General features: G+C 46.5%; 1 protein-coding gene across 1 annotated transcript; it reads left to right on the forward strand.

The window, feature by feature from the left end:
- The first annotated feature begins 536 nt into the window (after positions 1 to 536).
- Positions 537 to 15,214, forward strand: dnajb4 (DnaJ heat shock protein family (Hsp40) member B4). The gene is made up of 3 exons (XM_033029049.1): positions 537 to 1,175; positions 5,313 to 5,893; positions 13,725 to 15,214. Exons 1-3 carry the CDS (start codon positions 965 to 967, stop codon positions 13,956 to 13,958), a joined length of 1,026 nt encoding a protein of 341 aa, XP_032884940.1. The 5' UTR covers positions 537 to 964; the 3' UTR covers positions 13,959 to 15,214.
- The last annotated feature ends 1,454 nt before the right edge of the window (positions 15,215 to 16,668 follow it).

Here is a 16,668-nt window from a genome sequence, read left to right on the forward strand (position 1 = left end):
GTAGTCGAGGCCAGTTCATTGGCTATATTTAAGAGGGAGTTAGATGTGGCCCTTGTGGCTAAGGGGATCAGAGGGTATGGAGAGAAGGCAGGTACGGGATACTGAGTTGGATGATCAGCCATGATCATATTGCATGGCGGTGCAGGCTCGAAGGGCCGAATGGCCTACTCCTGCACCTATTTTCTATGTTTCTATACTCATTTCCCTGCCCAGATGCGGCCTGACTTTTTTTTATATGATCATTACATGATTTATATGATCAGATATAATTCATTTCACTGCACTTTATGTGCAAGTGATGAATAAAACTTGACTTGGCTTTTTGTGAGATCTCAATGCTGCAATGGTGATCGCATTTCACATGATCCCAGAATTTGGGGAAGGGCGCTAGTTAAATGCAAGGCGAAACACGAGAAGGGGGAGAGAGACTCAGCGGGACGGGCAGCATCTGCGGAGGGGAGGGATGGACAGACGGGACTCAGATTCAGTCCATTTGCTCCCCAGATGCCGCCTGCCTGCCTGACCCGTTGACTTCCCCCAGCACCTTGGTGTGTGTGTGTGTTTGTGCTCATGATTCCAAGTCCCTAATGAAAATGCCCCGTTGCTCAAACGTTGGATAATTTGACCCATTGTGAGCGGCTGTTCCTTTTTAGGAGAAAGGACGGCGGCAGGAATGTTGAAAGTTTGCGTCAGTGTTGTTTTGGGTGGATGGGAAATGACGTTTGTAGATGTTCTGGAAAGAGCTAGGGCTTTTTTTTTTAACCAGGCGGAATGGGTTTTTATATAAAGTCAGCTGCAGTCTAGGGAGAGAGAGAGAGAGCTGTTTTGAGAGCGGTCGGTCACTGCCAGGAGAGAGGTCTGCTTTAATTATCCACCCAGCAGAGGCTTTTTCGCCTGCTTTTCTGAAGGGCAGCCCCGCAGTCTTTTTTATTTTTTAATTTGTTTTCGCGTTTTGCACTGTACGATGGGCAAGGATTATTACAGCATCCTGGGCTTGCAAAGGGGGGCTTCCGAAGACGAGGTCAAGAAGGCTTATCGCAAGCAAGCCCTGAAATGGCATCCGGATAAGAACAAGTCGCCCACCGCCGAGGACAGATTCAAGGAGGTGGCCGAAGCCTACGAGGTCTTGAGCGACTCTAAGAAGAGGGAAATCTACGACCAATTCGGGGAAGAAGGTAGGCAGAGAGGAGAGGGAGGGGGGGGGGGGGGGGGGGGGGGGGTCTCCCCTTGTAGAGTGAGGGGTTACTCTACACCATTGCTCCACGCTTGGAGTGGGCACTGATGTGCAATTATTGCAGTGTATTGTAATAACGGGAATGACTCCGGGCATTGGTTCCTCTGCGATTTCAGTGCGGGGACATTCTGGTCTTTTCATGAAACAACGTTCGTGTGATGTTGTTCTACAAAGCTCTCCCCCTTCCCCCATCCCACCTCCCTCAATCCACGGTGTCTCGACCCGAAACGTCACCCATTCCTCCTCCCCTCGGATGCTGCCTGTCCCTGCTGAGTTACTTATCCAGCATTTTGTGTGTGTGTGTGTGTGTCTCTCTCTCACCTGCCAACATGCTCGAGGTCACCATGGATCTATTTTAGAAGACTCTTGATTTCAATGTTCGCGAGATCTACCCCTTTTTGAACGTGGAAATGTTCCCATTTCTCTGAATGTTAAGGGAGGTCTCCTCGGTTCGCCGGGAACTTGTGCTGCAGTCCATTACATCATGGCTTAACCTCGCTCTCCACGACCAAGCGCCAGTCGCCAGCTCGGTGGTTGGCTAACCGGCACTTCTCTGTCCACAGGGCGTCACCATGCATTCACAAGAGTCACACAGCGTGGAAACAGGCCATTCGGCCCAACTTGCCCATACCACACCGGCCAACATGTCCCAGCTACACCAGTACCACAAGGTTAATTCCCGGGATGGAGGGACTGTCATATGCTGAGAGAATGGAGAGGCAGGGCTTGTACACTCTGGAGTTTAGAAGGATTAGAGGGCATCTCATTGAAACATATAAGATTGTTATTAATGGTACACAAAAATGCTGGAGAAACTTAGCGGGTGCAGCAGCATCTAGGGAGCGAAGGAAATAGGCAACGTTTCGGGCCGAAGCCATTCGATTTACAGCATCTGCAGTTCCTTCTTAAACAAGGTTGTTAAGGGCTTGGACACGCTACAGGCAGGAAACGTGTTCCTGATGTTGGGGGAGTCCAGAACCAGGAGTAAGCCATTTAGAAAGGAGACGAGGAAACAGTTTTTTCTCACAGAGAGTGGTGAGTCTGTGGAATTCTCTGACTCAGTGGAGGCAGAGAATTCCAGTGGAGGCCGGTTCTCTGGATGCTTTCAAGAGAGAGCTAGAGAGGGCTCTTAAAAATAGCGGAGTCAAGGGATATGGGGAGAAGGCAGGAAAAGGGTACTGATTGGGGATAATCAGCCATGATCACATTGAATGGCAGTGCTGGGTCGAAGGGGCGAATGGCCTACTCCTGCACCTTTTGACTTGTCTTTTGTCACCTGCCCCACGTTTGGTCCATATCCCTCCAAACCTCTCCTATCCATGTGCCTGCCTAATTGCTTCTTAAATGTTGCGATAGTCCCTGCCTCAACCACCTCCTCTGGCAGCTCATTCCGCGCTCCAAGGAATAGAGACCCAGCCTAATCAACCTCTGCCTATAGCCCAGACCCTCTACTCCTGGCAACATCCTCGTCAATCTTCCCTGTACCCTTGACAAGATCTTTCCTATAACATGGTGTCCAGAACTGAACACAATGCTCTAAATTCCTCCATTGTATCCAAATTGAACCGGGTCACTGGGCCTCATACACCTACACCGTGTGTTGGAAAGAACTGCAGATGCTGGTTTAAATTCGAAGATAGACACAAAATGCTGGAGTAACTCAGCGGGCCAAGCAGCATCTCTGGAGAGAAGCAATGGGTGATGTTTCGGGTCGAGACCCTTCTTCAGACTGAAGAAGAGTTTCAACCCGAAACATCACCCATTCCTTCTCTCCAGAGTTACTGAGTCACTCCAGCATTTTGTGTCTACCTCCATACCTACACCAATTGTTTTGCTGAAGTCCATGAGCTGAGCATGTATATTTCTTTGAATAATACAGGACAAGAGGGATACACTTGGCCCATCAAGCGAGCTAGCCTCATTTCCCTCCTCTTTCCCCCATATACGAAGATGTCCCTTGAAATACTTTCCCTGAAGTCTGTTAAACCAGTCAATTGGATCACAACCAAACTCTGACTAAATCTCAAAGAGTGAGACAAAATGCTGGAATAACTCAGCGGGTCAGGAAGCATCTCTGGAGAAAAGGGACAAGTGACATTCGGGTCAGAACCCTTCTTCTGCGATGCTGCCTGTCCCACCGAGGTACTCCATCATTTCATGTCTACCTTTCGTGACTGACCCGCTGAGTTACTCCAGTATTTTGTGTCTATCTTCGGTGTAAAGCAGCATCTGTAGTTCCTTCCTACACATTCTGACTGAGGCTCCTTTTACGGACAATTGTGCCATACCATTAGCGTATTAAAAGTCTTATCATTCACCAGTTTGAAATTTCTAATGTCTATCGTCAATTGGAGGTGACAATAGACAATAGGTGCAGGAGTAGGCCATTCGGCCCTTCAAGCCAGCACTACCATTCAATGTGAGCATGGCTGATCATCCCCAATCAGTACCCCGTTCCTGCCTTCTCCCCATATCCCCTGACTCCGCTATATTTAAGAGCCCTCTCTAGCTCTCTCTTGAAAGTATCCAGAGAACCGGCCTCCACCGCCCTCTGAGGCAGAGAATTCCACAGACTCACAACTCTCTGTGAGAAAAAGTGTTTCCTCGTCTCCGCTCTAAATGACTTACCCCTTATTCTTAAACTGTGGTCCCTGGTTCTAGACTCCCCGAACATTGGGAACATGTTTCCTGCCTCTAGCGTGTCCAAACCCTTAACAATCTTATATGTTTCAATAAGATCTCTTATCCTTCTAAACTCCAGAGCATACAAGCCCAGCCGCTCCATTCTCTCAGCATATGACAGTCCCGCCATCCCGGGAATTAACCTTGTAAACCTACGCTGCACTCCCTCAATAGCAAGAATGTCCTTCCTCAAATTAGGGGAACAAAACTGCACACAATACTCCAGGTGTGATCTCACTAGGGCCCTGGTCGGGGGGGAGGGGCAAATGAATGGAGTGAAGTGCTTTGATTGGAGGAGAAAACCCAAGATTCAAGAGAGAGTCAAGAATGTTTTATTGTCGTTTGTACCAATAACTCAATAATGAAATTCTTACTCGTTGCAACATAACAGGCTTGTAAATGTAATACGTATTGATAATAAATAATAAACTAAAATTAAATAAATTAACAAGCACAATACCACTGTAAAAAATATTCAAGAACCAATAGTCAAGAGTGTTTTATTATCATATGTCCCAGATAGAACAATGAGATTCTTACTCCTGCAACACAACAGAATATGTAAACATAGTACACTGTAAACAATATATTAAATGAGAAATACCGTTCTGCATGTGTGTATATATACACATACCCAAATATGGGTCTCGACCTGAAATGTCACCTATTCCTTCACACCATATATGCTGTCTCACCCGCTGATTTTCCCCAGCACTTTTATCTACCTTATATATATTATGAAACGTCTTGACCCGAAACGTCGCCCATTACTTCTTTCTATAGGTGCTGCTTTACCCACTGAGTTAATCCAGCATTTTGTGTCTACCACACGCACACACAAACACTTATATATATATACACATATATATGTTTGTGGGAGAATATAATATATATATGTATATTTGGGTATGTATATATATACACACACACAGAACCTTTTTTCCTCGTTTATTATATTGTTCACAGTGTACTATGTTTATATATTCTGTTGTGCTGATGCAAGTAAGAATTTCATTGTTCTATTTGGAACATATGACAATAAAACACTCTTGATGGTTTGATCTATCTATCTATCTATCTATCTATCTATCTATCTATCTATCTATCTATATACACATATATATATGTAGATATAGATAGATAGATAGATAGATAGATAGATAGATAGATAGATAGATAGATATATCTACGCACACACACGCATACATACACGCATACATAAAAAACAAACAATTGGCACCCATTCCTTCTCTTCAGAGATGCTGCATGTCCTGCTAAATTGGTTCAGGGAGTAAGGAGAATTTGATTTATACTTGCATTGTCTTCAACATTTTGCATACAGTCCAGGTACAGCCACAGACTGACTAATAAGTATTATTTTTTTCTTCCATTGCAGGTCTGAAAGGAGGAATTGGTGGGAACGATGATCAGGGCGGGACGTTCCGTTACACGTTCCACGGAGACCCCCACGCCACATTTGCCGCCTTCTTCAACGGCGCCAACCCCTTCGAGATGTTCTTCGGGAGGAGGATGGCAAACGGCCAGCCCGAAGAGTCCATGGACGTGGACTCGGACATCTTCGGCCACTTTGGGGGATTCAGCATGAACGGCTTCCCCAGGGAGCGGCACAGGGGAGGGATGATGGGGCCGATGCAACGTAAGCAGGACCCCCCCATCATCCACGACCTCAAGGTGTCCCTGGAGGAGATCTTCAACGGCTCGAACAAGAGGATGAAGATTTCCAGGAAACGCCTCAACCCCGACGGCAGGACCGTCCGGATGGAGGACAAAATACTGACCATCGAGATTAAAAAGGGCTGGAAGGAGGGAACTCGGATCACATTCCCAAAGGAAGGCGACGAAATGCCCAACACTATACCGGCAGATGTGGTTTTTGTACTGAAGGATAAGCCTCATCCCCACTTCAAGAGGGATGGATCAAATATTGTCTACCATGCTCGTGTCAACCTACGGGAGGTACGTTTAGTTTAGTTATTATCACGTGTAGACAAGTCAAGTTTATTCGTCACATACGCACACGAGATGTGCAGTGAAATAAAAAGTGGCAATGATCGCGGATTGTGCAAAAAAACTACAAAACAGAATTGAACAGAATCAGAATTACATATTTGTGGGAGAGAAAAAAAGAAGAAACAGCAATTTAAAAAGACACCGCAAAACAGTAAATTGGTAATAATAAGTTAGTCCCTGGTGAGATAGGAGTTTACAGTCCTAATGGCCTCTGGGAAGAAACTCCTTCTCATCCTCTCTGTTTTCACAGCATGGCAACGGAGGCGTTTGCCTGACTGGGGTGGAAGGGGTCCCCCATGATCTTGTTGCCTCTGGATCTGCACCTTCTGGTATACAGTTCCTGCAGGGGGGCGAGTGTAGTTCCCATAGTGCGTTCGGCCGACCGCACTACTCTCTGCAGAGCCTTCTTGTCCTGGGCAGAGCAGTTCCCAAACCAAATTGTGATGTTTCCAGACAAGATGCTTTCCACAGACGCTGAATAGAAGACTTACCAATGTACAGTGTAAAGCTTTTTGGTTGCGTGTTATCCAGTCAGCGGAAATACCATATATGATTACAATCGAGCCGTCCACAGTGCATGGATACAGGATAAAGGGAATAATGTTTAGTGTAATATAAAAACCGGTAAAGTCCGATTAAATATAGTTCGAACATCTCCAGTGAAGTAGATGGTAGGTCAGGACCGCTCTGTAGTTGGTGATAAGATGGTTCTGTTGCCTGATAACAGCTGGGAAGAAATTGGCCGTGTATCTGGAAGTGTACTGGCGAAAGGTAGTGCAAGGGTCGACAATGAGGTGGATGGTAGATCAGGACTACACTCTAGTTTGCTGAATCACCAGATCTACTTGTAACGTGAGCCTACTGCTCTTCCGCTTTCCCTGTCTGTCGGATGGGTTGCACACTGGGCTTTTCTTTCCAGTTCTTCCACATGCTCAAGAACAATTCCAATCCCCAGTTCAGGAATCAACCCCACCATATTCTGAAATGTAATAACAATTCTAACTATGTTAGAAGATTGAGGGGGGATCTTATAAAAACTTACAACATTCTTAAGGGGTTGAACAGGCTAGATGCAGGAAGATTGTTCCCGATGTTGGGGAAGTCCAGAACAAGGGGTCACAGTTTAAGGATAAGGGGGAAATCTTTTAGGACCGAGATGAGGAAAACTTTTTTCACACAGAGAGTGGTTAATCTCTGGAATTCTCTGCCGCAGAAGGTAGTTGAGGCCGCAGTTCATTGGCTATATTTAAGAGGGAGTTAGATGTGGCCCTTGTGGCTAAAGGGATCAGGGGGTATGGAGAGAAGGCAGGAACAGGATACTGAGTTGGATGATCAGCCATGATCATATTGAATGGCGGTGCAGGCTCGAAGGGCCGAATGGCCTACTCCTGCACCTATTTTCTATGTTTCTATGTTTCTATGTAACAAGGAACTGCAGTTTAAGAATAAAGGGTAAGCCATTTAGAACGGAGACGAGGAAACACTTTTCTCACAGAGAGTGGTGAGTCTGTGGAATTCTCTGCCTCAGTGGAGGCCAGTTCTCTGGATACTTTCAAGGGAGAGCTAGAAAGGGCTCTTGTAAATAGCGGAGTCAGGGGATATGGGGAGAAGGCGAGAACGGGGTACTGATTGTGGATGATCAGCCATGATCACATTGAATGGCGGTGTTGGCTCGAAGGGCCGAATGGCCTACTCCTGCACCTATTGTCTATTGTCTATTGTCTTATTTACCAAAGAGAGATAAAAAAAGTGCTGGAGTAACTCTGCAAGGCAGAATCTGTGGAGATTCTCATAGATAGGTGATGTTTAGGTCAGCACCCTCATTCAGACTGATTGTGGGGGGGGGGGGGGGGAAGGGGTGTAGTGGGGGACGGGGGGACGGGAGGGAGTGGGGGGAGGGGGGGGGGGGGAGAAAGCTGGGAGTGAGGAGAGGCAGGACGAAGCATGGACAGTAATAGGTGAACGCAGGAGAGGGGGGATTTCTGACAGGCAGATGGTTGGACGAAGGTCAGAGATGAAAAAACAGATGTGAGCCAAAAGGATAAAGAGTTGCGAATTGTGAAGCTTGAGGATAGAAACGGTGCGAATGGTGAAGATGGGGGAAGGGATGCAGATGGAAAATTATGATATCCGATATTCTGAGCTGTGGAATATTTTAGGCATGAGTCGGGGGCAACACAATTGCTGCACAATTCCAGTTCCAATTCATTGCCAGTTCTACTCTCCCACATTCTCTTTGTTTCTCCCCCAGCTCCAGAATTTCCTCTCCGAGCCACCCTATCACTGTTTTTGAGACCTTTTAGTTTACTTAGTTCTTTTAGTTTCGTTTAGAGATACAGCGCGGAAACAGGTCCTTCGGCTCCACCGAGTCCGCGCCGACCAGCGATTTCCCCCCCCACATTCACACTATCCTACACACACCAGGGACAATTTGCAATTAGACCAAGCCAATTAACCTACAAACCTGCATGTCTTTGGAGTTGTGGGAGGAAACCGGAGAAACTCCACGCAAGTTATGGGGCCGACATATAAACTCAGTACACACAGCACCCGTAGTCAGGATCGAACCTGGGTCTATGGCGCTGTAAGGCAGCAGCTCTACCGCTGCGCCATCATGCTGCCTCTTTTCTAAGTGACCATTTTAACTTTCGGGCACCTCTCCAAACACCACTTCCTATTCTTCATGATAAGATATTCACTCGTTCAAGTTCTGCTCAAGCTTCGCCACACATGAATCCAAAATGGCTCTTTCTGTGAAAAGTCCATCTCAAGTGCTCCTTGATTGGAAGGAGGAACTGCTTTTGCAAAGAGTAATAATATAACCATCATCTACCAGTGCTGCCCCTTCCTCACATCCAAACACTAGTCTGCGCACAAAAAACAGGCAGACTGTCACAGAGATAAAGTCACCTTAAACCTATGTCCTCTGGTCCTCAATTCCCCTACTCTGGAAAGAGATTCTGTGCATCTACCTATTCCTCTCATAATTTTATACATCTCTGTAAGATGAATGAATGAATGAATGAATGAATGAATGATTGAATAAGTTTTTTGGCCAAGTATTCACATACAAGGAATTTACCTTGGTGCTCCGCCCGCAAGTGACAACAATATACAGTGACAGTTAGAAATGACACATAAAACATTAAACATTAATAATAAAATATTATTGATTAAACATGAGAATTAAATAAAATACAAGAGTAAAAGGAGGCTACCTATGAAGTCGTAAGATTATAAGTAATAGGAGCAAAATTAGGCCATTCGGCCCATCAAATCTACTCCGCCATTCAATCATGGCTGATCTATCTCTCCCTCCTAACCCCATTCTCCTGGCTTCTCCCCATAACCCCTGACATCTGTACTAATCAAGAATCTATCTATCTCTGCCTTAACATTATCCATCGACTTGGCCTCCACAGCCTTCTGTGGCAAAGACAAATTCTTGATTAGTACAGGTGTCAAGATGTATTCAAGAGAGAGCTAGATATAGCTCTTAGGGCTAACGGAATCAAGGGGTATGGGGAGATAGCAGGAACGGGGTACTGATTCTGGATGATCAGCCATGATCATATTGAATGGCGATGCTAGCTCGAAGGGCCAAATGGCCGACTTTTGCACCTATTTTCTATGTTTCTATGTTATGGGGAGAAGGCAGGAGAATGGAGTTGGGAGGGAAAGATAGATCAGCCATGATTAAACGGCGGAGTAGACTTGATGGGCCGAATGGCCAAAATCTGCTCCTAGAACATATGAACTAATGAACATTATGGCGATACAGATCTATGAGGAGATTGGCTTGCCGACAATTCTTTGGAACATAAACCTTACGAAACCCAGGCACTGCCTGTACTTGGCAAAACACCAAGCCAAGAATAGAGAGGAATTGCTTGCACAGTGAATTATCACGGCCTGACATACAGCCTGAAAGGGGGTGGATGCAAATTCATAGCAACTTTCAAAACGGAGTTAGATAAATGTTGTCTGGGGGAAGAAAATTACAGAGCAATGTCTAAAGAGCAAGGGAAGTGGCACTAATTGAATATCTCTCATTGAAGTTCCGACATATTGGTTTGAATTACCCTTTGGTGCTACATAATTCGACTGTCTTCATTGCAAAAACTAACTTAAGCCTTACAGCGTCAGAGACCCGGGTTCGATCCTGACTACGGGTGCTTGCCTTTACGGAGTTTGTACGTTCTCCCCGTGACCTGCGTGGGTTTTCTCCAGGATCTTCGGGTTTCCTCCCACACTCCAAAGACGTACAGGTTTGTAGGTTAATTGGCTTGGTGTAAGTATACATTGCCCCTAGTGTGTAGGATAGTGTTAGTGTGCGGGGATCACTGGTCGGCGAGGGCTCAGTGGGCCGAAGGGCCTGTTTGCGCGCTGTATCTCTAAACTAAACTAAACTAAATCGCATGTGTCCAAGATCAAAGGAAAACCCCTACCTAATCGGGCAGAACCAGCTCCCATCTACTAAATTCTTGCCTTAGAGATAGTACAGAGAAGGTTCACCAGACTGATTCCTGGACTTTCATATGAAGAAAGACTGGATAGACTCGGCTTGTACTCGCTAGAATTTAGAAGATTGAGGGGGGATCTTATAGAAACTTACAAAATTCTTAGGGGGTTGGACAGGCTAGATGCAGGAATTTTGTTCCCGATGTTGGGGAAGTCCAGAACAAGGGGTCACAGTTTAAGGATAAGGGGGAAATCCTTTAGGACCGAGATGAGGAAAACATTTTTCACACAGAGTGGTGAATCTCTGGAATTCTCTGCCACAGAAGGTAGTTGAGGCCAGTTCATTGGCTATATTTAAGAGGGAGTTAGATGTGGCCCTTGTGTCTAAAGGGATCAGGGGGTATGGAGAGAAGGCAGGTACAGGATACGGAGTTGGATGATCAGCCATGATCATATTGAATGGCAGTGCAGGCTCGAAGGGCCGAATGGCCTACTCCTGCACCTATTTTCTATGTTTCTCTGTATCTCTAAACTAAACTAAATCGCATGTATCCAAGATCAAAGGAAAACTCCTTCCTAATCGGCCAGAACCAGGTCCCATCTACTAAATATATAATTGTTCTTCCTGTAAAGTTTTGCTCGTACACAGGGAGCAACAACAAGAATTTTTCTCTTTTAGAAGATGGGAGGTTGCGACCCTTCTTCAGACATACTTACTCCAGCACTTTGTGTCATTTTCCCGAAACCAACATTTGCAGTTCCTTGCGTCACCCAAGTACTCGATGCATGGAGATCTGTCTAATCAAACAAATATTCAAAAATAAGGGACATTCATTTATGTTGGCAATGACGAAGAATTTCTTCTGAGTGGTTAGTCATAGAGTCAAATAGTGATACAACATGGAAACAGGCTCTTTGGCCCAACTTACCCACACCAGCCAACATGTCTCAGCTACTCAGCTACACTAGTCCCACATGCCCGCATTTGGTGCAGGTTTGTAGGCTAATTGGCTTCGGTAAAATTGTAAAAATTGTCCTTAGTGCGAAGGATAGTGTTAGTGTGCGGGGTGATCGCTGGGCGGCACGGACTTGTGGACCGAAGGGCCTGTTTCCACGGTGTATTTTTAAACTAAACTAAACTAAATTAAACAATACTTGAGTCATAGGTTCTACAGTGTGGAAACAGGCCCTTCGGCCCAACTTGCCCACACCAGCCCACTCACAACTCTCTGTGTGAAAAAGTGTTTCCTCATCTCCGTTCTAAATGGCTTACCCCTTATTCTTAAACAGTGGCCCCTGGTTCCGGACTCCCCCAACATCGGGAACATGTTTCCTGCCTCCAGCGTGTCCAAACCCTTAATAATCTTATATGTTTCAATAAGATTCCCTCTCATCCTTCTAAACTCCAGAGTATACAAGCCCAGTCGCTCCATTCTTTCAGCATATGACAGTCCCGCCATCCCGGGAATTAACCTTGTAAACCTACGCTGCAATCCCTCAATGGCAATAATGTCCTTCCTCAAATTAGGGGGTCAAAACTGCACACAATACTCCAGGTATGGTTTCACTAGGGCCCTGTACAACTACAGAAGGACCTCTTTGCTCCTATACTCAACTCCTCTTGTTATGAAGGCCAACATGCCATTCGCTTTCTTCACTGCCTGCTGTACCTGCATGCATACTTTCAGCCTTAATGGAGCCGCCTTCGCCTTGCAGCGCCAGAGACCCGGGTTCGATCCCGATCTTGGGTACTGTCTGTGCGGAGTTTGCATGCTCTCCCCATGACCTTGTGGGTTTCCTCCGGGTGCTCTGGTTTCCCACCTCCATGCATCCCAAAGACGTGTGGGTTTGTAGGTAAATTAGCCTCTGTAAATTGCCCCAAGTGTGTAGGGAGTGGATGACAAAATGGGATCACCATCGAACTAGTGTGAACGGGTGATTGATGGTTGGTGTTGACCCTGTGGATCGAAGGGCTTTTTTTCCATGCTCTATCTTTCAATCAATCAATTGATCGATTGCTTGATCAATCGGTCAACTAATCAATCAATTGATCAGTTAATCGATCAAGAGCCATGAAGCCTTTCATATGAAGAAAGACTGGATAGACTCGGCTTGTACTCGCTAGAATTTAGAAGATTGAGGGGGGATCTTATAGAAACTTACAAAATTCTTAAGGGGTTGGACAGGCTAGATGCAGGAAGATTGTTCCCGATGTTGGGGAAGTCCAGGACAAGGGGTCACAGTTTAAGGATAAAGGGGAAATCATTTAGGACCGACATTTTTCACACAGAGAGTAGTGAATCTCTGGAATTCTCTGCCACAGAAGGTAGTAGAGGCCAGTTCATTGGCTATATTTAAGAGGGAGTTAGATGTGGCCCTTGTGGCTAAAGGGATCAGGGGGTATGGAGAGAAGGCAGGTACAGGACACTGATTTGGATGATCAGCCATGATCATATTGAATGGCGGTGCAGGCTCGAAGGGCCGAATGGCCTATTCCTGCACCTATTTTCTATGTTTCTATGTAAGCCAAAGCAAGTTCAGGTCCGACACCCTTGGTTCCAGAGACTTCCTGGATTATCTGTCTTGCCAGACCAACAGTGGTCACGGCCTCTGAGGGGAGTCCAACTGTTGGCCTTGGAAGTCGGTTGTGTTCCAGAGCCTGGGCTGCAGGTGGCAAATCCGACCTGCCGATCGGCGCAGAAGTCCCGATAAGGTTGAGATCGGCCCCCTCTCCCGGCCTAGACGCCACATTTTTGGGGAGACCTCCAGGGGGGGGTTCAAGTGCACACATGATTTTGTCCGGATTAAAGGAGGTTGCTGTACATTCAGTGGTGGACCTGTACAAGATTGCAGATCCAATGGGAAAGTCTATGAGTAAGACATTACAAGATGGCATTGGCATGTTTGAGACAGCAACAAACTATTTCAAGAATCTCTTGCGTCTGTGTTTCTGAATAAGGCCTGAAGGAACTTTTTCTTTCCCTGGGGAATGGGAGAGGAGGGTTAATGAAGAAGAAAAAAAAGCGAATGCCTTGAATGAAACATAAACCTGGCGGCGCTGTGACTATTCAGTGGAATTCTCTGCCTCAGAGGGCTGGGGAGGCCGGTTCTCTGGATGCTTTCAAGAGAGAGCTAGATAGGGCTCTTAAAGATAGCGGAGTCAGGGGAGAAGGCAGGAACGGGGTACTGATTGGGGATGATCAGCCATGATCACATTGAATGGCGGTGCTGGCTCGATGGGCTGAATGGCCTACTCCTGCACCTATTGTCTATTGCGTATTCCTTCTGACTAACTCTGTGTTCCTCCCCGTTGCAGGCCCTGTGCGGTTGTACAATTCACGTTCCCACAATGGAAGGCAGGTCCATCTCGATAACGACCCAGGAGGTGATTAAGCCGGGCGCGAGGAAGAGAATAAGCGGCAGGGGAGTGCCGTTCTCAAAAAACCCCCACCAGCGGGGTGACCTGATCGTGGAATATGAGGTCAGCTTCCCAGACTTCCTGAGCACGTCTTCCAAAGAGGGCTTGAAGCGACACTTACCCATGTCATAGACGTGAGGGTGGACACAGCAGGCTGGAGTAACTCGGCGGGACAGGCAGCATCTCTGGAGAGACGTTTCTGGTTGAGACCCTTGAGAGATGCTGCCTGACCCGCTGAGTTACTCCAGCTTTTTGTGTCTATCTTCCCCTTGAACCAGCATCTGCAGTTCCTTTCTTGCTCATAGATGTGAGGACGGGTTCCAGCACACAGTGGAACCTCACACTCTTGTACATAGCGACACAACTGCTTTGAAGTACTGAGCCTGCACGCCCTGGGAAGAAGCAGCAAGGACTGTTTTCGAGAGTTTTCCCCAACTGCAATAACTTGTTGTCATGGTGCTTCAGGCAAGCTTTTCACTGTGTTCCGTCTGATGCAAGCGTGGACGTTTTTGTACGTTTTAAATTGTTTATTTGGATATGAACGCTGGCTGACTTGAGAGACTAAACCCTTGAAAGAATGGCAGCGCAGGATGGTGCAGTGGCGTGGCTGCTAGCGACAGAGACCTAGGTTCGATCCTTATCTTGGGTGCTGCCAGCGTGGAGTTTACATGTTCTCCCTGCGACCGCGTGGGTTTCCTCTGGGTGCGCCCACATCCTACAAATGTGCGGGTTTGTAGGCCAATTGGGCTTCTGTAAAACTGACCCCCAGTGTGTAGGGGAGTGGATGAGAAAGTGGGATGACATAGAACTAGTGTGAATGGATGATCAACGGTCAGCATGGACTTGGTGGGCCGAAGGGCCTGTTTCCATGCTGTATCTATACTATAAATTCACAACGGGTTGGTCTTTTCAAGCTCTGCACAAGCTTGAGATAATTTAAAACTATGTGGATGAACCTTTTAATGCATGTGTTCATATGCCCATGAACCAAGTCTCTTTCACACTCATCTTTGCTTTGACTTGTACTGGCTCCAGTTTAACAATTCCTGATTTTTTTGTTTTCAGTTCTCTCCATTATCTGTTACTTGCGATCTGTTACATACCCATCATGCTGCTCTATTTCAGGCTTTTTGCTCATCCCCTGTTACTTTCCCAATCATTGTCAATTGCTGGCCCTTGTGCCAAACCTATAAAGCCCAGGATTACATCTTAAAGTCTCCCTGCCCATCATCGTTCCTCCTTTAAGACTCTTCCCACATCCCACGATCAGTCATGTGGGGAGGAAAGACATTCTTGTCCTAATCTGAGGAAAGACATTCTTGCCATAGAGGGAGTACAGAGAAGGTTCACCAGACTGATTCCTGGGATGGCAGGACTTTCATATGAAGAAAGACTGGATAGACTTGGCTTGTACTCGTTAGAATTTAGAAAATTGAGGGGGGATCTTATAGAAACGTACAAAATTCTTAAGGGGTTGGACAGGCTAGATGCAGGAAGATTGTTCCCGATGTTGGGGAAGTCCAGAACAAGGGGTTACAGTTTAAGGATAAGGGGGAAGTCCTTTTTTTCACACAGAGAGTGGTGAATCTGTGGAATTCTCTGCCACAGAAGGTAGTTGAGGCCAGTTCATTGGCTATATTTAAGAGGGAGTTAGATGTGGCCCTTGTGGCTAAAGGGATCAGGGGGTATGGAGAGAAGGCAGGTACGGGATACTGAGTTGGATGATCAGCCATGATCATATTGAATGGGCCGAATGGCCTACTCCTGCACCTATTTTCTATGTTTCTATGTCATCCACACTGGCTCCTTGTCACCCCATTCCTGCATCCACTCCCTACACACTGGGGGCAGTTTTACGAGGCCAGTTACCCTACACTGTCAGGCAGCAGCTGGTAGTGCTGCCTGCCTCACAGCACCAGAGACCCGGGTTCGATCCTGACTACGGGTACTGTTTGTGCGGGAGGTTGTGCACTCTCTCTGTGACCACTTGGGTTTCCTCCGGGCGCTCCGGTTTCCTCCCATATCCCAAAGACGTACAGGTTTGTAGATCAATCGGCCCTCTGCAGGCAGGAAATATGTTCCTGATGTTGGGGGAGTCCAGAACCAGGGGCCACAGTTAAGGGGTAGGGGTAATAAGGGGTAAGCCATTTAGAACGGAGACGAGGAAACACTTTTTGTCGCAGAGAGTTGTGAGTCTGTGGAATTCACTGCCTCGGAGGGTGGTGAAGGCAGGTTCTCTGGATACTTTCAAGAGAGAGCTGGGTAGGGCTCTAAAAGATAGTGAAGTCAGGGGATATGGGGAGAAGGCAGGAACGGGGTACTGATTGGGGATGATCAGCCATGATCACAATGAATGGTGGTGCTGGCTCGAAGGGCCGAATGGCCTACTCCTGCACCTATTGTTTATTGTCTGTAAAATTGCCCCCCAGTGTGTAGGGAGTGGGTGAGAAAGTGGGATAACATGGAACATAGTGGTAACATAGACTGATAGTCAGTGTGCACTCGATGGGCTGAAGGGCCTGTTTCCATGCCGTACCTCTAAATCAAACTAAACTAAACGAATGCGAACATGTTGACGTGAATATTCCATTCAAGAATGTGTTGTCAAAGATGAATTTCTGGGATTCAGAATGCACAGTGCTGTTGGCGACATGTGTTTGTATGTTGTCACTTTGCCCAACTATACAATGTGTTTTTACCAGATTAGCACTTTCGTACCGAAATATACTATATTCTTTAAAAATATGTTTCAACATAGTGCATAGTTTTAGCCCCCAATTCTTGTCACTGTCAATGAGCATGGCAGGCGTTTGGATATATGTCACTGCATTTACTCAAAGCA

The sequence above is a fragment of the Amblyraja radiata genome, chromosome 10, assembly GCF_010909765.2.
Source record: "Amblyraja radiata isolate CabotCenter1 chromosome 10, sAmbRad1.1.pri, whole genome shotgun sequence".
In the NCBI taxonomy this organism is placed as follows: Eukaryota; Metazoa; Chordata; class Chondrichthyes; order Rajiformes; family Rajidae; genus Amblyraja; species Amblyraja radiata.